Source organism: Caenorhabditis elegans, chromosome II (genome assembly GCF_000002985.6).
Source record: "Caenorhabditis elegans chromosome II".
Classification (NCBI taxonomy): domain Eukaryota; kingdom Metazoa; phylum Nematoda; class Chromadorea; order Rhabditida; family Rhabditidae; genus Caenorhabditis; species Caenorhabditis elegans.
The window spans coordinates 11,321,630-11,348,383 of NC_003280.10; the positions used below are offsets into that span (position 1 = coordinate 11,321,630).

Consider the following 26,754-nt stretch of genomic DNA (forward strand, 5'->3'; position numbering starts at 1 on the left):
GCCAGATGATAGGCTATAAATAAAGTTCTGCAGACTCTGAACTTCAGGCTGGATTTTGCAGGCTAGCTTTAGCGATCTCGAATTGAAAAAATGCATCTTCACATTTGACCTCCCGAGAAGCGCGCATGCACTGGTTCTTGGCTTTTCTCATGAGAGGCTTACCATAGAGAATTGTGAAGCTGGAAATCAAAATTGCCGGAAATGTAATTTTGATCATTCTTGTGAATTCAGGCGCCTAGACACGAATTTTATTGAAAAATTAATAATTTGTAATTTAAACTTAATGAGATATGTATTTTTCAAGTTATAAAAATTGTTCAAACCGCGCGGTTTTGCAAAAAAAAATGCCGGAAATGTAAATTTTAGAATTTTTGTAAAATGATATATATTTTGTTTAAAAAACTGTCGAAAAAAAAGTTTTAAAACTTCAAATAATTCTATAATTTAGTGACGACTGAAATTTGAAATTTCTCTAAAATTTACCAAAAAGCTTTGGCGTTATGCTTTAAAACCAATAATTTCACAATTCATTCCACCCCAAAGTTGGGCATAATTCAAGCTGATGCTGTCCAATATTTGTGCCTCTTGTATAAAAAACGTGAATGGTCTACCTGAAAATAACTGGATTTCTTTTATGTGATGTTTTTCCTGTCTGATGTCACTTTATTCTTACGAATTTTGGCTTTATTTGCATGAAATAACAAGATTTTGGTGCAAAATGAAATGAAGAAAAAGAAATGAAAACATAACAGGTGGTCACGAAAAAGGTTTCTTGGAATGTCGTAAAGAAATTAGTCAGCTCGTTTTTTTTATCTATTGGTCTGAAAGCTGTTTGATATGTTATCTAGAAAAGGGTGACTCAGGCGTATTCATTTTCAAAATGCTCCTCTTTCTCAGAAGTTACGGGACATTTTGTTTTATCCAAACTTTTGCCAAAAAAGGCATTTAACTTTGCTTGAAGTTTGTCACAATCATTTTTAATTTTCTGTACAAAACCTTCAAAATTCTGAACCAATTCCTCTAATGATTCTACTTCTTAGAGATTATCCTTTTATGTCAGGATCAAAGTAGTTTTAACAAATTTAATGTAGAAATTGAATTTTCTACAAAAACAAGGAAATGATTATTTTGTATGACAAAATGATTAAGACAACACTATGGAAAATTGGAATTTTAAACAAATATTCAAAACAATGATGTGATCAGGATGATGACATGATAGGATTCTAGGAGATAGTGGAACACATGTTCGGAATATGATCTTTGTATAAATCGACTGGTGCTCTCAATGGAAGTGTTGCAGAACAAGTCTGAAGCAGTTTCCAGAATAGAGCAAACATCTTCAGGATGAGGCGTATCTGCCTCGCACCATAACTTTTCGGACCTGCCGCAGAATTCAAAAAAAAATATTATTAACTCATAAAATAAATTCTTTATTAAATGGCACCCGTTCTTAAGTTTTGATAATAAACACACTATGATCATATCGAATTTAAAGTGAATTCCATATAAGACACGTCATTTTTCACAGTCTAGAAAATTGAACTAGTGACTAGAATATCCGAAAAGTTGATATGAGAATGAGCAAGACGATCGAGAAATAGGATTTTGCATGGTGCATGACGTCATTGATGCAATCCACGTGTTTATTCTGGAACAAATATGAGTTATTAAATATTGATTGAATGGGAAAATGTAACCTGTAAGTCGATCTTCCAATCATTCAGAGCATCAGGTCTCCGGCGAGCGTGAGAGTGAACCACATCGCATTTTTCGACTGAAAAATAATAAAGATTTTAAACTTCTGAAAGAAAAATTATTGCATGATTTTAATAATTTATTCGAAAATGCAACTCCACTTCTCAAAACCCTGTTTTTTGTAATTTTATTAATGAGTCGAAATATCGTGAGCACATTTTACTTTGTTTTGAAAACATGGTGCATCAATTTTAAAAACGCCAGTTAGAAATTTTTGGATAATCTCCATCAAAATAATTACAACAGCTTATCTCCAAGTTTTCCCCTGTAACTCACGTTTCCTGGGCTCCGATTCAAAAATGCGCTTAGGCCTATACTGACTACACGCACGATCCGCTATAATAAGTGAGAGGGTTGTATGTGGCACGGGATACAGCTTGGCATATCTGGAACAGATACAAAGTTTTTAGCATATTTATAGTTTCCTGATACCTTGAACACGTTGACATTCCGGTCAACTGAAGTTGTTTTGTGATGTTGAGGGTCATTCGATAGTGGAAGAACTTCATAAAACATCTCTCGAAGGGTTTGATTTTTTGAAATGTGCATGTGTTTCCGGTCATTGATGGTTGCGCGTCAACCAATGTTAAAGCCGATTCTAACAAATTTCTCCAGAACGAAGTTTTAGCGAGCTTGAAAATTGAGGTAACAAAGTAACGAAGTATGCTGGATGAGCCAGGAGCCGCGCTGCTCCACGGAGCAACTCGCTTGGCTTTGCATTCCGATTGAACCTCTGTCCAGGAATTGCTAAAAATAAAATTTTAAGTTTAGGAATTCCCAAGTTTAAGAGCCTTACGTTGAAACAAGATTGACTTTCACAAGAGACTCAAAGAGCTGAGGATCAAATTTTGCAAGATGAGCTGGAGCTCGATGAGCCGATGAGGCGATGACGTGGCCGTTTCGAGTAATAATTGAACACTCTTGCTGAAAACTGCATGTTTCAAAAAATTTCAGCCATGGAAAATGGTGTCCTACCTTTCTACAAATCTTCCAATCCGGATTCTGTCGCGTGAAATTATCAAAGTACTGATCGAAAAAGTTCTCCTTCCATTGAGTTCCTACTACTGCCAACCTATTATTATCATAATCCGCAATAGTTCGATAAATCAAAAGGCTCTCCGATCGCATTGAAAACTGCACAAAATCATTGTTATCCGTCAACTTGATCTCCTCGTCGAACTTTTTGTTAACTGCTTTCATATCGTGGCTTGAGCTGAAATTCAAAATAGTAAAGAGGAAGGTAATTTTTTTGTTTCTCACCAAGTTGGGTAGAATGCTGTGAGCTTTGATCTAGTATGCACGAAACTGTTGACATAATGCGGAACCGATGCATTTTCTGGATACTGGGCGAGCAAGCAGGTTGTGTGCTCGATGTCTGAAAAATATACGGGATCACAAAAACTATCGTAGATGTTCTAAAATGTAGTTTTTTACCAGACTTGGGCCATGACTGCGTCCAAGATCCGAGCCCCTTCGTAAAAGCCCTGGGCAATCTCATATCATCTTGTGCACATATTTCCTTCTCCGATATATCCGACCAAACCCGAAATCTGTCGTGAGCAGCGTACTCGTCGAGCTTCCACTGGCAAACATCTCTTCTTGGATAGAAAAAAGTGACCAGCTTGTTATCGGTGAGCCCGAGCTCTTGCACACTGTCATCATAGTAGACAGTTTTGAGTTGGATGTTATTGACGATCACAAGAGTGAATGGAGAGTCTTTGATGTGAGAACAGTGATACTCTTTGGAGTTCTGTAAAAACGCGGAGTAGTTGAGATTTAGTTTGATACTTTTTTTTAAAAACTTACATCCTTGATAGCTTCCTCGTAGCACGTTTTTGTTGTGATTCTTCTTCTCAAATCCCGAATGGCAGTAGAGTCACCTTCCAGATCGTACTGAAAAAAATCAAAATTATTTCCAGTTTGCATTCCTGCTACTAGAGCAATAGGAAAACTAGATAGGTCCTTAAAATGCGTACCATATCTAGCGTAGGGATGCTATCAATGAGCCCAACTAATCGATAGACTCTCTCATCACTAAATCCATAATGAACTCGAAGCCCTGATCCAGCTTTTTGCTTCACTTGTTGAGCATCGTAGCAAGCACTCCGACGGACACAATGAACTTCGGTTTTCTGAAAACGAAAAAAATGTGCAGTGTTCTGAAAAAATTCCAAAGACTTACTGGAATCTGAAGTTGTGGGTGATAAATCAACATTCCATTATTATCAACAATGTAGCCATACATTTGCTCACTTGAAGTTGGGAGATGCTTTGTGAATTCTTTGATGGATATGTCGATAGCTGAAATACGAAACTAGACATTTAGCCGGTCCAGGCGTCGTATGGGTCCAAGAAAAAAACTTACCAACAACTCCAGCCAACTTCTGATCTCTCCATATTCTCTGCTCACTTGTCAGAATCGGAAGTGACAATGTCACAATTGGCCCAGTTCCCTGAGTCTCCATGTACAATTGTGTCCAACTTGGCTCTCGTTTCTCAGCATTCGTTCCCTTCAACTCGTCACCTCTAACCTGGCTCAAAACGTTTTGAATCGTGCGAGACTGCGGCTTAACGTCCATGATTGAATCGATTTCTTAAAATTCGTATTTTTAAAGTTTGCCTAGTACATTTTTTTTAGAAAATACCTGAATATCCTCCATGAGACTTGCAGGCCATGTACTGCTGAAGCGGAAGAAGACTTGTACCGTAGCCCATTGAAAATCCAAATATCCGAATAAGTTCACTATTTCTAGTTTGGAATTCTTCGTCGAGAATTTGATGCGGCCACTCGTCAACACCATCAGTGAATATGATAAGAAGTTTGTGACCTTCAGAGCGATAGTCAGCAAACAGGGATTGATTAGAGTCGAGGTTCTGAAAATAAGTTTAATTTGGAAGGAAAAACTTATGTTTGGAGGTAATTGTCAGGTTTAAAACATTTTTATCGAGTTATATTTTGTCAAAAATATCTTAACAAATCCAGAAAGTTTATTTCATGATAGAAAATCTCAATACTCGTTAAAAATTCATTATTTTAGGTAAAAAATTGTCATTCGCAAATCTATAAAACTGCTTATTTCAGTATGGAAATCCTATTTGAATCAAAAATTTTATGAAAAGATAGAAAAATGTCCGATTAAATGAAACAATTAGAATTTTTGTTGGAAAATTGAAAAAAAAAATCTGAGAAACCGGATGAAAAATAGCACATCCCGAAAAAATTTTTCATCAATCAAACTTTTTTACATTCCTATTTTAATTTTTGGCTCAAATTTTCAACCGTACCCCTCTCAAAACATCCAGCGAAAACTTCAGAGGTGTTGCAAAATGAGCCTGATCTTTTTCTTCCAGCATTCCCAATTCCTCAAAAAACACTTTCTTGTTGCTAGTTGTCGCTGGCATGAAAGTTCGATTTGCACAGCTGATAATCGGATTAAAATGATTGTTGAAATAGACACCGAAAAAGTAATCATTCGGGCTAAGAGTCGAGAGGATGTACATCATTGTGATCTTGATTAGATGCATAGTGGGTCCTTTTACACTTCCGGAACTGAAATTTGAGATAAAAAAGCTTTCAGAGTTTTTTGAAAAATGGATGACTTGATTGCATATGATTAGTTAAATATGTTTAGTTAAATTTCTAAATTTGAAAAAATTAAAAATCAATAAATATATGTACATATTTTTAAATAACTCACTAATCCAATAAGAATACAATATCCTTCGGTACAGACTCGGCATTCACAAACCACGGGCGAAATCTTGGATCGAAAAGATCAATTGTGATGGGAGTTGGTTCGACTTTCCAGTGCCGTCCTGAAAGAAGCTTGTATGGTTATTTTAACCAAAAAAGGGATAATTATTGATCTTAAGAATAGACATAGTGGTTTTAATAGTTTTGTATCAGGTTGCTTTTTGAGAAATCCGAGGTTATAGTTTTTGTGATCCAGAATTCGTCAGTTGTATTTTTATTGCTACTCGAAATTTCACTGTTTTCTAACTCACTTGGATACATTCTAGTCAATCCAGAATATGTCCCAATATACTGATGCCCCATTTCAGGAGCCTTCTCCTTATTATCCGACATGGTCTTCTCCAAATGTTTCGTTCCAGTCCAATCGAAATCTCGCATGACCCTTGGATCACACTGATACGACTCGACGGTTATGTGAATTCCGGACTTTGAGTTGTGTTCCACCATGTTCGACACAAAATGCATATCCGACTCATTCATCTTCTTCATATACGCTTCACATCGTTTGTCGGCCTGCGGCACCGCGTACGCCTGATCATCATACTCGTCGAAAACCGCTGCCGATGCTTCTGCACTTGATGCCAGTTTCTGGAAATTGAGAGATGCAAATTATGTATGAAATTGGACTGGATATGAGATATAGTTATAGAAAAAATGCACGGAGAAGAGGAGATGAGGCAAAGCCATAAAACGTTATGACCGCAATTATTTCTTATATTTCAATAATTGACCTAGATATATTTGCATGACGACGTAGGCAGGCAGGCATGCACGCCTGAAAACCTAACAAAAATGTTTTTCTTCATAATTTTTCAATTATAAAAAACTTTTATAAGTGCCGCAGTCTTGAACCAAAATACTAAATAGATTGTAGGTAGGCAAGTAGTCAGGCATGCGCGTAGGCAAGTAGAAATAAAGCAAGCTTCCTATCAATTTTTACAACTAATTGTTTTATTTTTGAGATCTTTAGAAAGGTTGAAAAGTAGCTTGGAAATTGTTGTATTTTGCGCCTATATTCTTCTGAGAATTTTAGGATTTTTTTCCCTGATTTTTAAAAGTATTTTACGAAACTGCTCATTTTCTAGAGCTTCATCTAACCTCACGAAAGATGAATTTAGAGTAATTATGGTTCAAAACAAAAAGGAACAAAAAAGATGAATTCAATATTCCAAAAAAAAAGACAAATGACCGATCTACACGTCACGTTCCATGCATAGTTGAAGCGTAAATAACACGCTCTTTTCTGGACTCACCTTGAGAGCATCGACTCTGTTGGTGACAAGTCGATCGAGGTGTTCCGTGGCGACACGCAACTTTTCCGCAGCATCCTCTTTTTTCGATTTGATATCTGGCTTGAGCTTCTCGAACTCCTAAAGTGCACTGGGTGAGGGGGGAATTGCTAATTGGCTTATTAGTTTTGTGGTTCGAGTTGGGTCCCATGGGACATTAGGGGACGGGGGTGGAAAGCTCAAAAAGTTGAATTTGTGTACTTTTGAAAACTGCAGAGTTTGGGGTTTTTGAAATGAAGAAATCAATCAAAATTTGAATAGAAAATGTTTTTTTTCCCAAATTTCAAAAAAATACTCACCTCTTGAACAAGTGAAAACCTTGACTGAGTCTCAAAATCCCTCAGGATATTTGCTGAAAACTGTGCAATCGATGCAGGCGCCTCTTCGATAGTGTCAACTGGTAACTGGGACAGTGAGAGCCTGAATAGAATAGTCAGGAGTAGAAGCATTTGCGCGAGAGAGGTCAGGTGTTAGGGCTCGCCTAGCTCTGAAAGCGTCGATTGGAGCATTCGAGCAGAAATAAATAAAATGCCTTCGTCGCCGCCGCTTCGATAGAGAATCCACGATGATTCTTTGCCGTATTCTCTCCCCTGAGCAGCCTCCAATAGAAAAAGAATAGAATAGAGAGAGAGAGTTAAATTCGGTTTGGCGTTGGGGCTCCGACTAGAGATATATGTAGGGAGGGATGCGCGCCCGAGAACGATATGGGGCGGAATTGAGAGGGAGAGTCGAAAACAAAACCGACCGGAGCCAAAAGCCTATGTAGTAGTAGAAGATGCACACATGGAGCACAAGAAAGAAGAAACGGGGCGTGTTTTTGGAGGGCAACGAAGAATAAGAAGAAGAAGCGCTAGACGAATTGGCCCGGCCGCGTTGTCGCACCCTCCCGGAAGGAGCCGACCCCAAGACACTTACCAGAAGAGCACAACGTGCACGTATCCCATGGGGCCATCTACCAACGTCTGATTTTATGAGGTCGAGTGTCGAATATTTTGTGTTCTGGAATTGACTGGTCATTGTTGAAGTATTTCGGGGAATATGCAGATGCGGAAGTGGATAAGGATGAGAGAATAACTGACGGATACATAGTTAATTAAATATTTGGTTCATCTTAAATATGTAGACTGCCCTGTTATTTTCAATCTACGATAATAAGTTACTACTGAATTTTGGACGGAATTGGAATTTAACTAATTATTTAAAACAAACTTGAATAAGATACAGTATTGTTCTAGAATGATTTAGACTGCAAATGTTTTGGTTATCAAAAAATATTAAAAATAAAAAATTGCCACTCATAGAAATCTTCCTCAAAATAGTTCCAAATTCGGTATGGTTTGTACCTCCTAAAATACGGTCTTCATAAAATTTCAAATTTATTTTTGAGTGCATCAAATTTTTTTTAGATATAGAATTGCATTTTAAAAATGGTAAGCTTTTTTTTGTTTAGCCTGATATGTTCCCGACAAAAACTAGAGGACCAAAAGTTAGGATATTACAGTAGAACAAAAAGGGTACAATACTTACAATAAACGCTTTTTGAACTCTTGAAAAACTACCAAACGGTAACTATTTTCAGGTCAAACTAAAAAGATAATTAATAGGGAAACAATTTGTAGAATATGTGATTGATTTAAACCGAGAAATCAGTGGAGTATTTAGTACACTTTGAAGAGCTATAGCTTAGTGTATTTTAAAGATATCTATAATCAAATAACTGCAAACCAGTAGAAAAAGAAATTACACATAATTTGTCAGTTGACAATTTTTGTATAGGACAAACGACAACTGAGATATAAGCTGTCAAAGTTGAACAGTGTGATGCAGTATGAATAGAGGAAGTACAATTTTTTTTTGAATTCCAATCAAAACACAATATACAAACTTTGAAAATAGAAGGCTACAATGTTGTTGCTCAACTCCAAGTTTTTCAATTTATGTTTTCGATCCAAATATGACATTAATCAAATGCAAACCGTGATTGATGAATACCTCAGGGCAATTGCGTTTTCAATTTCCAATTCCATTCCCTTTTTCTTGACTCATTTTTCATTTTCACCACACCATAAAATGCACCAAGAGCTCTTATTTCTTCTCACTCGTTTCTCTCATTTTCCAGATTGACACCCCACTTCTCATTGACACAATAAACAATTTTGCCATCATTGCTCTCTTTTTTTTTCTCCGTTTTTAAATTGCGAGTAGGGACACAACAAAAGGCTCATTGGTGATGACTTGAAGTTTTGTTGGATTGAATTTCGAGAAGCGCTTCATTAACAATGAGAAGTGAGATCTCGAGCTCTCACAAGAAGATGTGCATTAAAAGTGAGATGAGAGCTGGAACGGGGAGGAGAGGGATCAAATTGAGGGTTTTGAGATGAGAAGAATGAATAGAATTTCTGAATGAAAGAGGTAGTTAGGAATTGGTGTACAAAACGGTTGAAAATAAAACAAACAAGAAAAATGTTGATTTTCAAAGTTTTAGGCCGATACAACAAACATCATACAACAAACTGTTATATTCCATAATTTTTCAGAAAAATCTTATTAAAAATGATTGAATTATTTTCATTAAAAAATCAACAAAACTTATCGAAATTCTTTTTTAAAGGTATCCATATGTTTCTAGTCAGCATTTTAGATTTCATTGTTTTCGCTAGTGATGTGCTGAAACTTTTATAAAATCCCCTTTTTCTCTTTGTTATTCTTTTGTTATTTTTTTGTTTTTTGTTGAAAACTTATACTGAACTATAGAAAAATATTTTAACGTTCTGAAAATAACCTTTTTAAAATTAAACGTTTCGAAAAGTTGCTCAAAAACTGACATTAAAGTCGAATATGGCAGATTGATTAGGCCCACTAGGTACTTTGAGACAGTTTTTGAGAACTTTTTCAAAACTTTCTATCAATTGTGAAGTTTTTTTCAGGAAGTAAAAATATTTCTCCGCGTGTCTATATAAATTTCCAAACAAAAACTTCAACCCAACAATGATACGAGAGGCATTTTGTAAATGTGACCAAAACTGTTTTGCCCATTTCTGTTGGCAACCATATTCCTAAGACGACAAAAGATATCAAAACAAAATAAAATAAAACAACATTTATGGAAGTTTTGGCATATTTTATCAACTGAAAACGTATTGATATAAGTACTTTCAAAGAAGTTACATGCCATTTTCTGAAAATTTAGATTTTTGCCCATAAAACTGTTCATTTTCAACATTTTCACTTCAAATTTTGAAAAAGGTTCACTTTTTCGAGTCCTCTATAAGATTCCAAAAGAATTTTTCAAAAATGTTGGTTAATCTCCAAAATCGTCCTCCGCTCTGAAAAACGAAAGTGGACCTTTGCCTTCCGAAAAAATGGGCGAAAAAATGAAATTGAGCTTTTTTGGTCGAAAAAAATGTTTTTAGAACGCTGAGAACACGTTAAACACGAATTTCATGTTTATTTTAAAATCCGGATGCTTTGAAAATGTCTAAAATTAAAGCAAAAATGTTTTTAATATATTCACGTGAAGAAGTTTGCACAGATTTTTCATCCTTTTAATTTTGAGATTCTAAAAAGCTGCACAAAGCTTTCACGTTTAAAATGAAAAATAAATATATGCTTTTTTAAATCTATGTCAGACACTTTCAAAGCATCCGGATTTCAAAATAAACATGAAATTCGTGTTTAACGTGTTCTCAGCATTCTAAAAACATTTTTTTCGACCCAATAATCGCAATTTCATTTTTTCGCCCATTTTTTCGGAAGGCAAAGGTCCACTTTCGTTTTTCAGAGCGGAGGAGGATTTTGGAGATGAGCCAACATTTTTGAAAAATTCTTTCAGAATCTGATAGAGGACTCGAAAAAGTGAACCTTTTTCAAAACTTGAAGCGAAAATGTTGAAAATGGAGCGTTTTATGGGCAAAAATCTAAATTTTCAGAAAACGGAATGTAACTTGGTTTGAACTAAAGATAACAATACGTTTTTATTTGAGATAAGAGACCACATTCATACAATACTAATTACTCAATTTTGTTCTGATATCTTTTCTCATGTTCGGAATAGATGACCAGCAGAAATGTGCCGAACATTTTTTCGCAACACTTACAAAATCTCTATTTTCTCATTGTTGTTTCAAAGTTATTTTTTGGAAATTTATATAGAAATGTAGAAAAATATTTTTACTTTCTGAAAATAACAGTTTCCTCGATTGAACGTTTTGAGAAATTGCTCAAAAACTGGCTCAAAGTCGTTATATGCCGTGTGAATGTCGGCACATTGATAGTTGAGTCGGTTTTTGAGCAACTTCTCTAAATTTTTAAATAAATATGAAATTATTCTTAGATGATACACTTATTTCTCTATATTTATGTATAAATTTCCAAAAATAAAATTTGATACAACGCTAAGAAAATAAGAGTTTTGTATACGGTACCAAATCTCTGGTAACTCTGGAAACAAAAACAAAGAAGCAGAGTTACGAGTTTCTACTTTTGAAAAGTACGGTTTAAGACTAATATGCATAGGAAAAACGGCAAGAATTAATTTTTTTGTGCAAGGCAGGAAAATGAATCGAAACATGTGAGAAACAGTTGCTCCAGAAAAGTGCAATTTTCAAATAAACAGTCAAGGAATCAGAGCTCAATGTCCTGAATTTCTGATTTCATATATAACATTGAAAATTTTCAAGCAATAAAATAGTAATTTCAACCTGCCTAATACATAAGAAATGTATGCTCAATTAGCCTCTAGCAAAACTATGATTAACTTTTGCAAAACCTTGAAAGTAATCATAGTTCATACCTAGCCTCGGAGAAAACACACTACTTGTTATTAATCAGAATTATTAGCTAAAAGTGACTTTGATTCGGAATCAGGCGGCTAGACTTCTTATTATGGAAGCTATTTGATGGCTTCTCCGAGCATATATGCTCAGTACTTTTACGTTTTCTTTCACATTCATTGTTCACTCTTTTTCTCTCTCATTCTATTTCTTTCTATTGAGTCGGAAAATCAGAAAAAGAAGGATGACCAAAAGAAGTTGAAAAGATGAAAGCAAAAAGTAGAATAAGAAGAAGAAGGTTGAAAGGACGTTTTCTCATTGGAGTTTTGTGAAGAGAAGAGGTGGAGTTTTCCGAACGGGAAAAAATTGAAAAAAAATGCGCGAAGAATTGTCAACACTTGAATCGCAATCCTATTACGATGCTCAAAATATGCTGGAAGATGCGGAGATGGAAAGAACGAGAAAAGAAAACGTGTAAATATATGCGTCTTCTCCGATGTTGTTTCTTATTAGTGTTAGAGGAGAAAACTTGGGTTTTCAGAGAAAAATACTATTTTCTTTAGCTTACAGACACAGATCTCAAGCTCTATTACCAAGACCTTTAAAGAGTACTGTAATTTCAAATTTTCGTTGCTGCGGAAAGTTCATAAGTTTTTGATAACATTATATACACTTACGAAAAAAAACTATGAAAAATAGATGAAAATGCCGGAGCTACGAAGGTTTGAAGTTGCATTACTTTTCAAAGGCGCTACCGTATTTTTAGAGAAAAAAAGGTTACTTTAAAATCTAAACTTCAAAAAATATAACTGGAGGTATGGGGAATCGAACCCCAGACTTCTCGCATGCAAAGCGAGCGCTCTACCCCTGAGCTATACCCCCGGGCGGGAAAACATGTTTTCGCGGCAAATTCAAAAAGAGAAGAGCGTATAGTGGTAGAACTGTCTGTGGTTGACAGGACAAACATAGTGACGGTTTGAAAATCAACTGACCAAACGATTGTTTCTTTTTTGCTGATAGTTCAATGATTTACAGTAATGGAAAACATGGAAACGTCGGCAGCGCGCATCTATAACCACGTGGCGCCTCGATGTGCGCAGCCGACACTTCCCTGTTATCCGGAGGGCATCTCCGACCGGGCACCTTTCCCTTGTCTCGCACTTAATTTCCTACGTTGACGGCATTATCAACTAGCGTTTTATCAGCAAATTTTTCTACTGCCTCTACGTATGTCATGTGTAGACTGTTCTAACACTATACGGTCTTCCCATTTCGAATTTGCCGCGAAAACATGTTTTCCCGTCCGGGGGTATAGCTCAGGGGTAGAGCGCTCGCTTTGCATGCGAGAAGTCTGGGGTTCGATTCCCCATACCTCCAGTTAAACTTTTTGAAATTGTATACAATTTTTATATAGAGATTAAACCAGACTGGTTTAATCTCGACATCGATGGCAATAGGCTACCGATATTTTTGTTGGTGTTGTGATTTGCGATTATTATTTTTTGCAAAATGCAATGTTAGTCTTTAGAGATATTTTCAAAATCCAGGTTTTCTTATTTATTAAACCACAAAACATGAAAAATAGCTTGGTAGTAACGGCAGATTAACTCTAAGAACAATAACTTCTCATGCCGGATAATCCCGTCACAGGTTGTTTAAGAAAACGGAAGAGGAGGTGAAAAAGAGACAAATGAAAAAGCATAGGAGCGTTTGGCAAAATAAAGCGGGAAAAAATAAATAGCTGGAATATTAATTCACGAATTGCAAGAGAATGATGAATATTCAATTAGACACCTCTTTTTCTTCTTGGTCCAAAGCGTCTAAGAAGGTGCGCGGAGCCGGAGCTGGAGCCATAAAAAATGATAGTATTCTTATATTCCTTTGGGCTCTAGAAAAGCTCTGTTGACACAATTAGTCAACTATTTAGACAGTTTGATGTTGATTTCAAAGTGATGGAATTGGCGTGGGCGTGAGAATTTCAAACTCCTTTTTATCTCGAAAAAAGTCTCAAAAAATATGTGCATGTCCCGTGTCTGGTCAGGCACCGAGGCAGGCATAGGCACGTAACCCATGTCTACCCTACCTACCACAGAAGCCCTGAAATGTGTCACTAAAAATACTTAAACAATTTTTTTCACAATTTTTTGAAATTGGCAAATTCTCAAGAAAAATACCTGAACGGGTTTTACTACGTAGCTTCGAGAAAGAGATTTTGGGATTTTTGTTCGTAAAAATACACTACCCTGTCTCGAAACGGCAGATTATTCTAAGCGAAAGTATGTGTGGGCCTTTATGGAGTACTGTAGTTCCTAATCTTATTCTTGTGGTACTACAGTACTCCTACGCAGTCGAGACCGAGTCCCATGTTCTAAGGTGCAGCCTAGCTGCAATCTACAGTATCAGAATCCGGCAAGACCACAAGAAAGTTGACAGAATCTAGGCTCCAAAAAAAGTTTTGAATGAATGAAAGGGAAGGTTCGATCAGTCTTTCTCACGGCTCTTGAATCCAAGACAGACGATTCAAGAGGAGGAAAAGTGAGGAAAGAAGAAAGAAGAAAAATACTTTTCTCTATCTCACACATACTTGCACAGACAAGAGAAGAAGGCGTCGACAGCACTGCTTCTTCTCAGTCTTGAATGATTTGACGAAGAGAGAAGAGAGCACAAAATGAATGAATGACAAGTTTCGCACATCTTCCTTTGAATTCTATTACGAGACGAGAAAGTGAGTGAAAGAGTTGCACACACATACACACCCAGAGACACACATGCTCCGCGAGAAGCACAGCGCCTTTTTCTGCACAACCACTATTCCGAAGATATCTCTTCTGTGCTCCGTCATATTTATTTTGTTGCTCCGGGGCAGACCCCGGACTCCCGAAGGCACCGCCGCAGCCGCCGATAAATTGGAAAATGTGTGGCCACATATATCCGATTGCCACGGGCGCTCCGCCCGATAGAGCCGATTATTATTTGTCCTCCAAGAATTTTGACACCTTTTCGTCGTCGTTTTCACACGGTGCTTTTCACTTTATACTTGCAATACTAGACGTGTTGACACAGTTTTCGAGTGGTGGAAAAGGATCTTTTATGAACTTTTATTTTTTGAAGATTGTTGGAAGGAGAGGATCTGTTGATATTGAGAATGTAGTCAGGAAAAGTGTTGAGTACAGTATGTATAGTATATGTGATTTCGAGCTTGATCTGAGTCTGACTGTAGAGACTTGAGAGCAAACATTTAACAGTAAAATATATGTCTGTACATTCAAAGAAAATTCAAAATTGTTCAAAAATTGCTGATGTCGGGTTAATTGGATGTATGAAAAAATATTTGCTCTATCTAAAAATAGTTTTTTATTGAACCTAATGGGAAAACGCTCAAAAATTGCCGAAAAAACGCGACAAATTCTAAAAAAAAATCTCCAACTTTCAGACAATTTTTTTGGTATTTTTTTGGAAAATTTTTCTAAATTTTTAATCGGAACAAGCTGAATCTCAAATATTTTATTAGAAAACACCAACAATTTAGATATTTCTGTATCCACGGTTGGCGTTGACAGCCTCTGATGGTGGAGACTTGTCTGGGCACTGGCAGTACTCGGCATCCTTTCCTGGTCTTCCGTCTGGTCCAGTCTCTCCCTGGGTTCCGTCTGGTCCTTGACGTCCTTGCTTTCCAGATGGTCCTTCTGGTCCAACGGTTCCTGGCTCTCCTGGTGGTCCGTGAAGACCGTTCTGTCCAGCTGGTCCTGTTGGTCCTTGATCTCCTCTTGGTCCCTTTGGTCCTGGTCTTCCGATTGGATGCTCGGCGTCGCGTCCCTTCTCTCCTGGTGGTCCTGGCTCTCCGATCTTTCCGATTTGACCGGATGATCCTTGCTCTCCTGGATGTCCTGGTTGTCCATCTCTTCCTGGGTTTCCATTTTGTCCTCTTGGTCCTGGAAGTCCACGTGGTCCTGGTCTTCCAAGAGCTCCTGGTGGTCCAACTGGTCCTTGTGGGCAAGTGAAGCATCCGACAGACTCGCGTTGTGGAGCGATATCATCAGCTCCAACTCCTGGAACACCGTCAAGTCCTGGAACTCCGTCGAGTCCTGGAACTCCTGGAACTCCCTTTGGTCCGGATGGTCCAGCTGGGCACTTGTTATCAGCATTGCAGTTGCAGGTTGGTCCATTTCCATTGGCTCCATTTGGAGTCTTTGGCTGGTTGAAGACTGGTGGAACTGCTGGTGGTTGACCTGGTGGAGCAGATGGGGATCCATCAGCATGTGGAGTTGGGGTAGCGTTGGTCTCTTCATATTGACGACGGACACGCTTGCTAGATCTTCCGATGACAACTATGTCCTTCCACAATCCATTGGTAGATTGCTAGAAAATTAAAAATTATTTAAAATTCAAAATATAATTTAACTCACTCTGAACACATTCATCTCGGTATCAAGCTTCTCTCTGAATCCATCAACCTCCGAGTAGATGGTTGACATGGTCATGAAGCATACCATAAGAGTGGCGACAGTGACCGAAGCCGTCACATAACACGCAAGTTTTACAGACATCTCTGAAATTATCAAATTTAGGATTTCAAAATAATTCGGCCAAAGAAATGTAACTCACCTAGTCTTCGAGAAGCAGAGACTTGTCGATTTCCTACCGGATTCGTCTCCTTTTATTAGGAAATCTTTCCGCAAGTTTTCAAGTTTTTTTTGTTTTTTTTTTACATTACCGACGAGACAGTGTGCGAGACGCAGAGACGATAAAAGACTGGATAAGAACGGGAGATAAGGAGTACGGATGTAGGTGAGGAATGTGGCCGAAAGGACAGATGGGCTTTATTCGGGAAGATTGGTTGGGAAATGAACCAGAGAAGAATGACTGAATAAAGTTGTTGAAACTTGGTGAGAATGGAAGATAGACAATCGAGGGCAGAGTTGGTTGAAAACTATGATGGCTCATCAGTAGATTTGAAGGCAAAATGGGCTTTCTTCGAGTATCGTTAAAATCCAATGAATCAGATTGGAACGATAACGCAGATACAAAAGATAATTAATCTGAAATTGTTAAATAAAGTATCATAATTTATACTTGTTACTTCAGATGGCAAGTTTGGAAACCTTAAGCTATTGGCAAATGTTGAAACATTCATCTGCTTCGAAGAGAACATTTTAAAATATTCGAAAGTGGAAAAGGTTAATCCTGAAAGTGAATGTGCTGCCATCCTTGTTAACATTATGATTCTTTGCATGCCAACCCAGTAAATCTTTTAAACTTTTTATTCTCTACATTTCTACAATACTACAACGCATTTGTGCACGTTATTTAAATATTCTGGCTCGACTTGTCATGTGGAAGCTGAAGCCTAAAGCTTCGACAACATCTGCTTCGCATCATCGGCAAACTCCTGCTCAGCGTCCGAATACGGCTCGATGTCGCAAACTTCAGTGAGATACTTGCGAGCGTTGGCCTGGAATTATTAACTATTTTTTAGAAATTTGCATGAAGCTTCCTTACCTTGTCTTTAATAGCCACGTAGCATTTGGACACGTAGAAAGTGTTCTCCATCCACTTCGGATTGACCTTGTAAGCAGCAAGGAAATCCTCGTTGGCCTCCTCATACGAATGCGATGGTGGTTGCTGATAGAAAGTGGCAGCAAGCTTCTTCTCGAGCCATGTCAGAGACGCCACCGAGTACTTATAACGGCCACGCAAATGGAGAACAGCTGTGTCCTTTGGCTCCTTGGCAAGAGTTTTGTCGAGCAATTCCTTGAACTTCTTACTGCATTCCAACTTTTCCTTGGTTGCCATGTATTCGGTTGCTTGTCCAGTCAACACTGCATTCCACTTCAATGCCTTGAAATGGTTTGGATCCTTCTGGACAGCTTCTTCGGCAAACTTGAGTCCTTCAGTGACACTTGCCTTGCGTTGAGCTTTTGGAACACAAGCTGACTTCTCATGAATCACTTGAGCAAGTCTCCACAAGACTTCCACCGAACGATCGCCTTTGTCGAGACGCTGAAAATAGAAAGAGATGAACAATGAAACTATATTCTTTATAACATCTCTTAAGGCTCTCATGTAGGCGGCAAAGCGCCTGTCTGTCTGGCCTTCGCCTGCCTGCACGTGAACTTCTTTTTTATTTCGTGATTAGACATTCATCAAAACGAGTGGAATCACAAAATTAGAACTATGTGAATTCACGTGGCAGGCAGGTTAAAGGCAGGCCCATGTGCTTATCATGGGAGCCTTAATATCTTCCATATCTAAAACTTACCGCTTTGAGCAAATCATATCCTTGATCACGGTTTTTGGTTCCGAAGGTCTTGTCAATTTCATCAAAATTCTGAAAAAAAAAACGATGAAATTTTTTTTTGAAACTCGATAGAACTTACCATGGTGTGGTTGATCGGTGTTGATTAACAACGGGAAATAATTGATTTGGAAGTTCAAGAAGGGGTGGAGTCTGTGGAATGCCACGTTGCAAGAATTAGGGAATAGGGAGGCCACGGTTTTTCAAAAATTTGATTATTTGAAATTTTTATTGGAAAATAAATTAAATCCTTTCAAGTTTTTTTAGCGTGAAATATTAAGGAATTAAAATAAAATGCAAATTGGCAAAAACAAAGCTCGATAATTAGGTAACTGGAAAATTGCACCTTTCAGGGTTTTTAAGAATTTTTTCAATGAATTAAAAATTACTTTCTATATTTTTTTGACCAACTTTTGATTTAAAAAAGTGTTGAAACATTTTGTAGAATTGCTGAAAATATGTAAGTCCAAAGATAAGTGCTTCGTGCAAAAGTCTTCGACACTACCGTACTCCCATGGCTCTGAAGCCGGAACTTGATTGTGTGTATCAGACTATGAAAAAAATTATTTTAAAAATTTTATCGCAAAAAATATTACAGATACGTAGGCATCACAATGGGACAGAAATTTCCGGTACGGGAGAGAATGGAAAGTTTGTATAAATCAAGTTTGAAGTATAAAAATAAGGCGTGGAAAACAGGACAGATTGACAGATTTTTTTACAGTGCGTAGGCTCAGGTGGTGAACAAAAAAATTTTAAAATGATGATAAGCAAGTTTAAAACTTTCCGCGTTCTAAAAGAATTCCAAGAAAGTCATGAAGAGAAAAACGGAGAACATCAAAGCCGAGAACATGTTGTTCATAGCCAAATAGATGTGCCGCCAATCCTGAGTGTAGTCGAGCTGAAACAATAATTTATAAGTTTCCAAATATTCAGGACCTAAGTTCTACCTCGGCGCCAGGTCTTATCACCGACTGCTGCTGACTAACCTCGCTTGTAGTTCGGCTTTCCGGAGTGTCCTCTTCCACGTAGCGATGATAAGCATCACTTCTTTCCGGCTCAATACAGCATACAACTCGGTTTATCTGAAGATTCTTGTTAGATTTTGAGTTAGGGAAGCGCTTACCAATTTCGCTGAAAGGAATAGCCGATGAGATGGTGGGACGTTTCGTTTGACACGACTGAGAGCCATAACTACAAGCGTTACCAGAATGCTCATAAAGCTGATTGTAAAGATCAGTTCGTAGAAAATGTCTGAAAAGAAATTTCCAGACTTTTATTTTGGTGATGTTTTACTGGCTACTACAGAATATATTGAAGATAATTCTACAGTACTCCACCCGGGTTGGTTCTTCAGAAACCTTTCCGTATTTTCCCTATCCAACTTGCACCCCAATTGCTCTACTTTGATGGCTTATATCTTGGTTGTCATAAGTTTTATCAAAAAATATTTAACTATAAAAATGTAGAGAAGAATTTTTCCCGTCCTTTGTTAGTTGAGCATTTTTTGATAAAATTAAAGACAACCGAGATATAAGCCGTCAAAGTAGAACAAGGTAGAGAAAGTCTAATTGGGAAAGGTACGGCACTTCATTTTTATTGTGCGAGCTAGCAATTTTTCAACTATTCCTTACAATTTGTGAGCTTCAAAAGTTTCATGGGGGCAGTCACAAAAATATCTGACCGTCTTTAAGGCTGAATTTGCCTAACTTGTGCCTACTGCCTGATATCTCAAGTCAGAGAATTAAAGTTTTGAATCAAAAAACCTTACAAATTCGTGGTCTGACTCCAAGAAAACCGTTCAATGGAGTTATGGTGCAAAGGTAGAGAAAGCATAATGTTTGAATATGGAGGGAGAAGAGCTTCACATAGATTTGTGTGCGAAGATCTCCGAAGAGAGGTGAGGCCTGCAAATTTTAGTTTAATTCCTAGAATACTTCCTTCGCATCCACTCACCAGCATCACATATGTCGCCAGCGTAACCGGGAATAAAAGAGCAACACGGACAGTGCTCATCTGCTTTTCAGCTCGAACACAAACTTGCATAACTTGCAAGCTTTTTAGCCCTCCCAGATTCGAAGTGCTCATCGTTTTCTCGACAACTACCCATGGGGAGTGTTCTTGAACAATATCACTGAGCTGTTTTTCTTTTTCATAGATCTTTTGCGCGTAGACAGGTCGATTCATTTTCTCTTTTTCCTTTCCTTCGAGCACAAGCGTGGTTTGCTCCACGTTCGGCTCGAAGGCGGTGAAGAAGATGCAGCAGCTGTCGTCTTCTTCAGGGAATCTGGAATGGTTGCAAGTGAGTTTAAGATGTGCTACTGAAATCACTCACTTCCTATAATCCACCGTACAACTTGCAAGATATTTGAATTGAATTCTCGCGTAGATTGTTCCATCGTCATAGATATCAACGTCATCGACTGAATAAGAACAACCACCTTCAGAGCAGAGTCTGGAAAATAGTTCATTTCTAATGTTAGGCGGTTTAAAATAAGGAGATACTCTCGACTAATTTTTTAAACCCAAATTCAGCCATATAAATGTACGGTCTGCGAAAAAAGCTTACGTGTGATCAATCACATGAGGTGTCCAAATGGCACTTGAATTGAAAATGTACAAGTGTTCATAGTTCTCGAATTCGCCTTTCTTATCCCACTTCATACGCTCATCTTTCCAGTTCTGCAAATTTTTGCATTTAATTTCCCACTTTTGTCATCCCATCTACCAGATAAATATCTCCAAAAACGTTGAATTGATAACTAGATCCTTTCACCAATTCCACGTATTTGACAAGCACATTTTCTATCTGAAAATATAAATATTTAAACTTCAGTCTCCTCTGAAAATCATAATTACAGTAATCGTCATTTCGTCGGAATTTGGAGGATATGCGCTTAGTGAGTGTACGCTGCCAGATTTCTCGTATTCCTTGTTGAGAAGATAGTAGAATAGACAGTGCTCATCTCCTCCTAAAACAAAGATTTGGGTTATGCTGTGAGACCACCCAAAAAAATTTTCCAGGTGCCCGCGAAAAGAGAAACTCGGCCACGCACGTTCTAATTAGAATGACATGCAAAAGCGGCCCTTGGCCCCTGGCCCGAGTTACTGTAATTTGTTTTCAGCGTGGCGAGACCCAAAAATATGGAAAAAATGATCATCTTCCGACGTCTGCGTAATATAAAGATCAACATATCAACTTTTAGCCGTCAAAACTAATGAGTCAAAGCGCTCAGTCATGCGTAAACAGAAAATGATCGTGATCTCCAAATAAATTTGAAATGTAATTCCTTGGTTCGATGGAAGCTTGCCCAAAAGTACGGTTGAGGGTCTCGAAACGAACGATTTTCAAAAATTCTAAGAAATGTGCACCTTTAAAGAATACCGAAGTTCTTCATTGTTTTCTTGTGTTATTCATGGGTTAAAAAAAAAGTCATGTATTTTATTTCAGTTTTTCAATTAATTGTAAGAAAACTATACGGTACCCGGTCTTGACACGGCAAATTTGTGTTAATTGAGAAAAGGTGCGCGCCTTTAAAGAGTACTGTAACTTCAAACTCTTGCTACTGCCGGATTTTTCATAGATTTTCTCTAGATTTTGAAATTTATTTAATAAAAAAGTGCATTTTTAAGTATCGAAATTCTATCAAAAGTCGATTAATATTGCGCAGAAACGAAAGTTTGAAACTACAGTACTACAGTACTCTTTGAAGGCGCACACCTTTTCTGCATTTAACACAAATTTGTCGTGATGAGACCGGGTATCGTATTTTTGCGATAATAATCGCTAAATTTCGCAGTTTTCAAAATGCAAAAAAAGAAAAGAATTCGCAAATTTTTTTAATTTGAATTTTCACTTCCGAGAGTTACGTGGGCAACGTTATTCCTTCCAAAACCATTAAAAAAAAAGTATTTCGGAATTTCCAAACTCACCATCTGCTCGATTTGTCAAATTCTTCGTGTACCTGCATTGAACCATCTGCTCAGAAGTCTGAATGAGAAGAAGTGCTCCAAAGAGCACAAGAAACGACATTTTTGACCAGCAAGAGGGAATAAGTTATGCGAGTTTGTATGTATGTGTGCTGCTACGCGTATCCCTTCTTAAGAACCGCCCGCTTCTTGTTGTTACCAGGACAACGGAGCGGGGTGGGGAGCCAGCGTGTGAAACAATCGATTCGTTGTGTTGTTGTTCCCCCGGTGTCTCGACTCACAGACACTATTTTCATGCTATGACCGCTGATTTTATTCGGAAAAGAGCAGAAAAGAAGAAAAAAAAAATTAAAGTTTGAGTGCTATATGCTTCTTTCTCGAAAACTAAAAATCTTATACATGATTGTAGAATCGAAGCTAGAAAAAATTCAAAAATCCAATCAGTATCGTGTGGTCGGAACATCGGCATTTCCAAGTTGCATCTTCTGCCAAAGAAGTGGTCCTCCCCAGATTCCGGCAGATTGTGGATGAGCAGTCATTCCTTGGAGTCCAGTCTCCGAGTGTCGTTGATACTGCCAGAATGCTCCGAGGATGGCGGTGAAGATGGCGGCAGTGGTTCCAAGGGCAACGTTGCTCTCTGGAAAAATAGTGGTTTTGAAACGAAAAATTAAATTTTTCAGGAATTAACCAGGACAATCAGATTTTGATTTTGTGTCTAGATTTTTTATTTGTTAAAAAATAAAAATGTACAAGTTTTGCCAGATTTACAGAGAATTTTGTTAAATTTTAAAAATAAATATTCATATTTTAAGCCGAATTTTTATTATTTTCAGACTAATTTTTATTAAAATATTTCGAACAAAATATTTTTTCGGACAGAATCAGAACTAATTGATTATGAGATACAATGATAATGTGGCTGCTACCATGAAAGATAATTTTTTGAATTGATTTTTTTCTATTTTGGAAAATTACGAAAATATATTAGTTTCTGTTTTAAATTTTTTCCATGTGATTTTCTTCGAATTTAACAGAAAATCTGATGAAAACACATAAGAAATCATTTAAATAGAATTAAAATTTTTTTCTACGCTCTGAAAACCACGTTTTTTGATCATTTCGCCAAATTGGCTTACAATTTTTAACAAAACATACTCATGGTAGCCACGGTTGATCCAACAGCAACACTAGCGAACCAATGATTATGGACATCATCCTTATGACGGATCGATGAGGCTGCTGAAAGACTGAAGCCCCAGGCGAATGCAACGGCCAATGGGAATGGAGCGAGTTGGAGGTATCTCTTCATATAGGTTCTTGGCGAGAATTCGGATACCGAGACTGTATTGAGTGCACGGATTTCCAGCATAGTGTATGGAGCCACTGAAATTATGTTTTATGATTATCGTGAACATTTTTTAAATCTTAATCTAGTCTTACACAAAATTCCAGCATACTTGGCGGCGGCAAGTCCTTTCCAGAAAGATCCCTCATTGAGTGGACTGTCGAAGAAACGGGGTCCGGCAGGATACCAAGAGTTTGGCAACACGGCGTTTCTGCCTAACTCGTCCTTTGGAGCTGGAAATAAAAAAGTTTTGTAGCAGGATACTTATAATAAAATTTTAATTATTCCTCACTTAGCATATTATCGCTCAAGGTTGGACTAACGGATAGTCCTGGATGCTCTTTGCTGATTCCAAACTTTTCAGCGATAGCCTTAAACTGGTGGGATCCTTCGTAAACTTTGTTCTGGAATTCGGACAGCTCTCCTGGCTGATCTCCTTTTTTGGTGAGATTTTTGGTCTTCTTGGAATCGAGTCCGAAAGGTCCGGCCAGGGATTCTCCGTCTTTTACCTGAAAACGCAAAAAATTAGCGAATATCACTCAAAATAAATTAACTGTACCTTTGGATCATACCAATCTGGATCTTCCTCACGGAAACGAGCACGATAAAGACGAAGTTTTCCAGAACGCGTGACAGAGTCTTCAAGTCCTGGCTCCTTCCACCAGTCGGCACGTCCCTTGCTGAATTACAAATTTTACCATTTTAAAATATTTTATTGAATTAGATTTAATTTCAAAAGTAGAAAAAGAATAAAGCTTACTATTCACGATCACTCCAAAGACCGATCCATGGAGGTCTCTGCGTTTTATACGTGGCGGTCAATGGTTCTTCTCCGTGGCCCATTTTACCTGAAAATCGATTGATAAATAACAATAAAAAATTGTTCATAGATACTTTCAAAAAATTCCAAAGAAGATAAGCCAAAAATATGTATTCAAATGCGGATAAAATAAACAAAAACAGAAAAAAATACACTGAAAAATTAATCGGCCGAGACGGGAAACGCGCAAGGAATGAGAAACGCGCCAACAATCATATGTTAGCGCATACTTCGTCCTTGCGCGGATTTTCAAAAACGATTTATTTGTAATTTCTTTTTGCATTTAATTTTGCGGTTTTTGCTTTTTGAAAGCTCTTAGAGTTTATAATTTTGTATTAACTATAAGTAAAAAGATTATAAAATATTTATTCGGATTAAAATAAATTTTATCTAACAAATTATTTTTCAAAGAACATTTCCTGAGATGCGAACAAAAAGTTGATTAATATTAAACAAAGAAATCACAAGGCGACATCTTCCTGGTGCTTGAACTGTGACATGACGTCTGCTGAATGCTTCTCTTTTTGAGCTGAAAAATCGATAATTTGTTAAATGTATTATTACAAAAATGTTATATTACCTAGCCTCCACTTTCGAAGATACGCAGCTCTCCGCAATCTTCTCTCTTCTTCAGTTTCTCCTTTTGTATCAATATTCGATTTTATATAAGGTCTTACTGGTGTGGTTCTAGCCGCGCACGCTTTTCGCTCTGAAATGTACGAAATTGGGATAAAATGTGAAAATTTATTTTAGAAATCACCTCTTTTCGGTGGTACATGCGTTTTCCTGTATTCTTGCCAAAATTTTCGTTTTTCTTGAAGAGAAGTGTCATTTTCTGAAATAACTAACAATCATATAAGTTCCATAAATTAATTGCAAAACCTCGTTGAAGCTCATAATGCTCTAGTCTTCCAAATGCTTTACGCAGAAATTTTCCGAATTCCTTAGTTTGAACGAATGGCAAATGATTTTTTTCTCGAAATAATGTATAGAATCGACGCAGTTCCTGAAGCTCATCAACATTCCATTCCTTTTCTGGATCGTCCATAGCTATACTGAACTTTGACATCAGCATTGATAAATGCTCCCGCTCGATTTCGCACGGCGGAACGTCCAGGCGAGTTGGTTTGGGAATGAATTGCTTCTTTGAGTGAACTGAAAATAAAGAATTTTGTTTGAATAAAAACTTTTACAATATTCACTTACATTCTTTGAAAACTTCCGTGAATATATTATTGATAGCGGACCGAAATTCTTTCTCTTTCTCGTATTTCATTCTTGGATTCAAAGTAGAGAATGAGAAATTGTCGGGAGAAGCCTTGCAGCTTCCACCTGGTACGTCTTCTGTTTGATTAGCAGGATCTTCACTACCGACACCCATGAAATTAGAAAAATCGATAGCTGATTCCTCCGATGAAGCTTTATTTTCGCTCAGTCCTTGGAAAACTTTTCCGTACGCTTTTGAATAAAATTTCTGAAGATTCAGCTTGTCATCGGCCCCTAATGCTCCACTGCGCCAGCTTCTACAGTATGAAGTGAATTCGGCTTTCTCCTCGGCAGTCCATTCTCGGGGACCGTGAACTCTGTTTGCGGTATTTAGAAGTCGTTCAACATCTTTCGAAACTTGATCATCAAACATCTGCGTTCTCTCCTTCTCGAGCTTCTTGTGGAGATTATTGAATTGAGTGTCAGCATCAGATCCTTGTAGAAGAAAGAAATCCGAACAATCCACGTCGAACTTGGTACGTGGCGAAAAACCAGCTCGTAGATCATTTTGATGGAATCTTTTCGCACTAGATTCAATTGGAACCGGATTGAGAGTGAGCAAGGAAGCTAGCGTAGCTGATGAAGTCGTGGTAGGTTGAGCATCCTCTATCGGAGCTTCTTTTCGTTTATATTTTCGTTTTGGTGGAGCCTGTGGATTCGTGTAGGCCATTGCTTGATCGAACATTTTGAGAGCATTTTGTAGAATTTCGGTTCCAACATCTGCTCCAGACGAAAATTGTCCAATGATAGCTTCTCCTATATTGCCAATATGATCCAAGGGATCAGTGTCCTCTGCTGCAGAAGCTTCCTTCTGAATCAAATGGTCGAGAAGGCTTGCTGATGTGCAAGGAATATCATCTGAAACTAATAATAATTATTTTAAAATATAATTTGAATTGTTCTTACGTTTTTCATTCGATTCGTCGGGTTTTTGCATCTCGTAACAATTGCAATCGGTGGTTTAAAATTTTCGTTTTTGAATTCAAAAGAGTGAGGAAGACAACAAATTAATGCGAAAAAGTTGTTTTGAAAGAAGTTTTGGAAAACGAAAAATGAAGTCGAATGTGGCGCAAAAATCGAAACGAACATGAGAGATAGTGCTAAAATTACTAGAGTCGCAGATTATATTCACGAGAAAGAGCACGCGGGACAAAGAGACAGAGACGAAATAACGAAAGCGGCCAGAAAATTCTCTGCGTCTCCGGGGCAAGGAAGCATTCTTTTATTGGACTTTTGATGATTTTGAAATTTGTCTCTGCGTCTTGTTGCAAAATTGGGAATAACAAGAAAACGCATGACTTGTTTGTCTAGAATAGGATTACATGTAATATGCAGCGCGTTTTTAGACCCGTTTTACTCGATTCTTGCTAATTTTTTCCGGGAAAACATAATGAAGATTAACAAATAATTCTTTCAAAACATATAAGATTAGTAAAAAATGAATAAAAGCGAGATATCTAAAGAAAGAAAGAAGCAATTAAAATTGCGACAAGTTTGCCCGAAAATAACTAATTTTCAAGTTCCC

At 37.5% G+C, this 26,754-nt stretch overlaps 6 protein-coding genes and 4 non-coding genes across 13 annotated transcripts; 1 reads left to right on the forward strand and 9 right to left on the reverse strand.

Annotated features, from left to right (window-relative positions):
- Positions 1 to 1,417: 1,417 nt before the first annotated feature.
- tag-180 (VWFA domain-containing protein) lies at positions 1,418 to 7,800 on the reverse strand. 2 transcript variants are annotated; one of them, NM_001027192.6, is made up of 19 exons: positions 7,717 to 7,800; positions 7,101 to 7,221; positions 6,766 to 6,882; positions 5,764 to 6,100; positions 5,457 to 5,574; positions 5,044 to 5,308; positions 4,404 to 4,632; positions 4,124 to 4,351; positions 3,941 to 4,059; positions 3,735 to 3,890; positions 3,565 to 3,651; positions 3,193 to 3,508; positions 3,019 to 3,133; positions 2,734 to 2,971; positions 2,555 to 2,682; positions 2,191 to 2,505; positions 2,035 to 2,144; positions 1,701 to 1,777; positions 1,422 to 1,651 (listed from the first exon to the last, which is right to left on the reverse strand). In NM_001027192.6, the coding sequence occupies exons 1-19, from the start codon at positions 7,743 to 7,745 to the stop codon at positions 1,553 to 1,555; spliced, it is 3,204 nt and encodes a 1,067-aa protein (NP_001022363.1). In that variant the 5' UTR covers positions 7,746 to 7,800; the 3' UTR covers positions 1,422 to 1,552. The 2 variants fall into 2 exon arrangements, with proteins under 2 accessions (NP_001022364.1, NP_001022363.1); NM_001027193.5 differs by lacking the exon at positions 7,717 to 7,800 and having other exon boundaries at positions 1,418 to 1,651; positions 7,101 to 7,551.
- On the reverse strand, positions 7,565 to 7,709 carry B0491.9. Its single transcript, NR_051695.1, has one exon. It is a non-coding gene; the product is annotated as an Unclassified non-coding RNA B0491.9 (non-coding RNA).
- Positions 7,801 to 12,383: 4,583 nt separating the features above from the next.
- On the reverse strand, positions 12,384 to 12,455 carry B0491.t2. Its single transcript has one exon. It is a non-coding gene; the product is annotated as a tRNA-Ala (tRNA).
- A 422-nt stretch (positions 12,456 to 12,877) lies between these two features.
- Positions 12,878 to 12,962, reverse strand: B0491.11. The gene has a single exon (NR_051696.1). It is a non-coding gene; the product is annotated as an Unclassified non-coding RNA B0491.11 (non-coding RNA).
- On the forward strand, positions 12,879 to 12,950 carry B0491.t1. The gene has a single exon. It is a non-coding gene; the product is annotated as a tRNA-Ala (tRNA).
- A 2,101-nt stretch (positions 12,963 to 15,063) lies between the features above and the next one.
- On the reverse strand, positions 15,064 to 16,208 carry sqt-1 (Cuticle collagen sqt-1). The gene is made up of 3 exons (NM_001383951.2): positions 16,179 to 16,208; positions 15,980 to 16,122; positions 15,064 to 15,932 (listed from the first exon to the last, which is right to left on the reverse strand). Exons 2-3 carry the CDS (start codon positions 16,118 to 16,120, stop codon positions 15,099 to 15,101), a joined length of 975 nt encoding a protein of 324 aa, NP_001369874.1. The 5' UTR covers positions 16,121 to 16,122; positions 16,179 to 16,208; the 3' UTR covers positions 15,064 to 15,098.
- A 613-nt stretch (positions 16,209 to 16,821) lies between these two features.
- Positions 16,822 to 17,978, reverse strand: rmd-3 (Regulator of microtubule dynamics protein 1). Its single transcript, NM_064021.5, has 4 exons — positions 17,951 to 17,978; positions 17,833 to 17,901; positions 17,073 to 17,573; positions 16,822 to 17,025 (listed from the first exon to the last, which is right to left on the reverse strand). Exons 1-4 carry the CDS (start codon positions 17,951 to 17,953, stop codon positions 16,921 to 16,923), a joined length of 678 nt encoding a protein of 225 aa, NP_496422.1. The 5' UTR covers positions 17,954 to 17,978; the 3' UTR covers positions 16,822 to 16,920.
- A 453-nt stretch (positions 17,979 to 18,431) lies between these two features.
- Positions 18,432 to 21,981, reverse strand: lgc-20 (Neurotransmitter-gated ion-channel ligand-binding domain-containing protein). Of its 2 annotated transcripts, none has more exons than NM_001361877.3 (10): positions 21,802 to 21,981; positions 20,728 to 20,840; positions 20,597 to 20,677; positions 20,438 to 20,550; positions 20,204 to 20,323; positions 19,825 to 20,155; positions 19,640 to 19,775; positions 18,995 to 19,122; positions 18,858 to 18,953; positions 18,432 to 18,769 (listed from the first exon to the last, which is right to left on the reverse strand). In NM_001361877.3, exons 1-10 carry the CDS (start codon positions 21,899 to 21,901, stop codon positions 18,662 to 18,664), a joined length of 1,326 nt encoding a protein of 441 aa, NP_001348695.1. In that variant the 5' UTR covers positions 21,902 to 21,981; the 3' UTR covers positions 18,432 to 18,661. The 2 variants fall into 2 exon arrangements, with proteins under 2 accessions (NP_001348695.1, NP_496423.1); NM_064022.5 differs by having other exon boundaries at positions 18,819 to 18,953; positions 21,802 to 21,929.
- Positions 21,982 to 22,091: 110 nt separating this feature from the next.
- nduf-11 (Complex I-B14.7) lies at positions 22,092 to 23,991 on the reverse strand. The gene is made up of 6 exons (NM_064023.8): positions 23,904 to 23,991; positions 23,703 to 23,823; positions 23,436 to 23,652; positions 23,239 to 23,376; positions 22,954 to 23,181; positions 22,092 to 22,435 (listed from the first exon to the last, which is right to left on the reverse strand). The coding sequence occupies exons 1-6, from the start codon at positions 23,984 to 23,986 to the stop codon at positions 22,239 to 22,241; spliced, it is 984 nt and encodes a 327-aa protein (NP_496424.1). The 5' UTR covers positions 23,987 to 23,991; the 3' UTR covers positions 22,092 to 22,238.
- Positions 23,992 to 24,313: 322 nt separating this feature from the next.
- Positions 24,314 to 26,714, reverse strand: B0491.6 (DNA helicase). 2 transcript variants are annotated; one of them, NM_064024.7, is made up of 6 exons: positions 26,136 to 26,276; positions 25,170 to 26,087; positions 24,846 to 25,118; positions 24,724 to 24,798; positions 24,544 to 24,672; positions 24,314 to 24,492 (listed from the first exon to the last, which is right to left on the reverse strand). In NM_064024.7, exons 1-6 carry the CDS (start codon positions 26,164 to 26,166, stop codon positions 24,425 to 24,427), a joined length of 1,494 nt encoding a protein of 497 aa, NP_496425.1. In that variant the 5' UTR covers positions 26,167 to 26,276; the 3' UTR covers positions 24,314 to 24,424. The 2 variants fall into 2 exon arrangements, with proteins under 2 accessions (NP_496425.1, NP_001122574.1); NM_001129102.4 differs by having other exon boundaries at positions 24,316 to 24,492; positions 25,170 to 26,093; positions 26,136 to 26,714.
- Positions 26,715 to 26,754: the final 40 nt, after the last annotated feature.

Excerpts from the sequence above, each read along its gene's own strand:
- tag-180 (NM_001027193.5), bottom strand. The coding sequence starts at position 7,250 with ATGCTTCTACTCCTGACTATTCTATTCAGGCTCTCACTGTCCCAGTTA. Across the intron at positions 6,101-6,765 it reads ACAGAGTCGATGCTCTCAAG|AAACTGGCATCAAGTGCAGA; the intron begins GTGAGTCCAGAA and ends CTCAATTTCCAG. Across the intron at positions 3,891-3,940 it reads ACCCACAACTTCAGATTCCA|AAAACCGAAGTTCATTGTGT; the intron begins GTAAGTCTTTGG and ends TTTCGTTTTCAG.
- sqt-1 (NM_001383951.2), bottom strand. The coding sequence starts at position 16,120 with ATGTCTGTAAAACTTGCGTGTTATGTGACGGCTTCGGTCACTGTCGCC. Across the intron at positions 15,933-15,979 it reads CCGAGATGAATGTGTTCAGA|CAATCTACCAATGGATTGTG; the intron begins GTGAGTTAAATT and ends TTAATTTTCTAG.
- rmd-3 (NM_064021.5), bottom strand. Across the intron at positions 17,574-17,832 it reads GATATGATTTGCTCAAAGCG|CGTCTCGACAAAGGCGATCG; the intron begins GTAAGTTTTAGA and ends TTCTATTTTCAG. Across the intron at positions 17,026-17,072 it reads ACGTGGCTATTAAAGACAAG|GCCAACGCTCGCAAGTATCT; the intron begins GTAAGGAAGCTT and ends TAATAATTCCAG.
- lgc-20 (NM_064022.5), bottom strand. The coding sequence starts at position 21,901 with ATGTCGTTTCTTGTGCTCTTTGGAGCACTTCTTCTCATTCAGACTTCT. Across the intron at positions 20,841-21,801 it reads TTTGACAAATCGAGCAGATG|GAGGAGATGAGCACTGTCTA; the intron begins GTGAGTTTGGAA and ends TCTTTGTTTTAG. Across the intron at positions 20,324-20,437 it reads CCTCATGTGATTGATCACAC|ACTCTGCTCTGAAGGTGGTT; the intron begins GTAAGCTTTTTT and ends ACTATTTTCCAG.
- nduf-11 (NM_064023.8), bottom strand. The coding sequence starts at position 23,986 with ATGGGCCACGGAGAAGAACCATTGACCGCCACGTATAAAACGCAGAGA. Across the intron at positions 23,377-23,435 it reads CTTGAGCGATAATATGCTAA|CTCCAAAGGACGAGTTAGGC; the intron begins GTGAGGAATAAT and ends TTTTATTTCCAG. Across the intron at positions 22,436-22,953 it reads ATCAACCGTGGCTACCATGA|AGAGCAACGTTGCCCTTGGA; the intron begins GTATGTTTTGTT and ends CTATTTTTCCAG.
- B0491.6 (NM_001129102.4), bottom strand. The coding sequence starts at position 26,166 with ATGCAAAAACCCGACGAATCGAATGAAAAAC. Across the intron at positions 24,799-24,845 it reads GCATTATGAGCTTCAACGAG|AAAATGACACTTCTCTTCAA; the intron begins GTTTTGCAATTA and ends TAGTTATTTCAG. Across the intron at positions 24,673-24,723 it reads GCATGTACCACCGAAAAGAG|AGCGAAAAGCGTGCGCGGCT; the intron begins GTGATTTCTAAA and ends CGTACATTTCAG.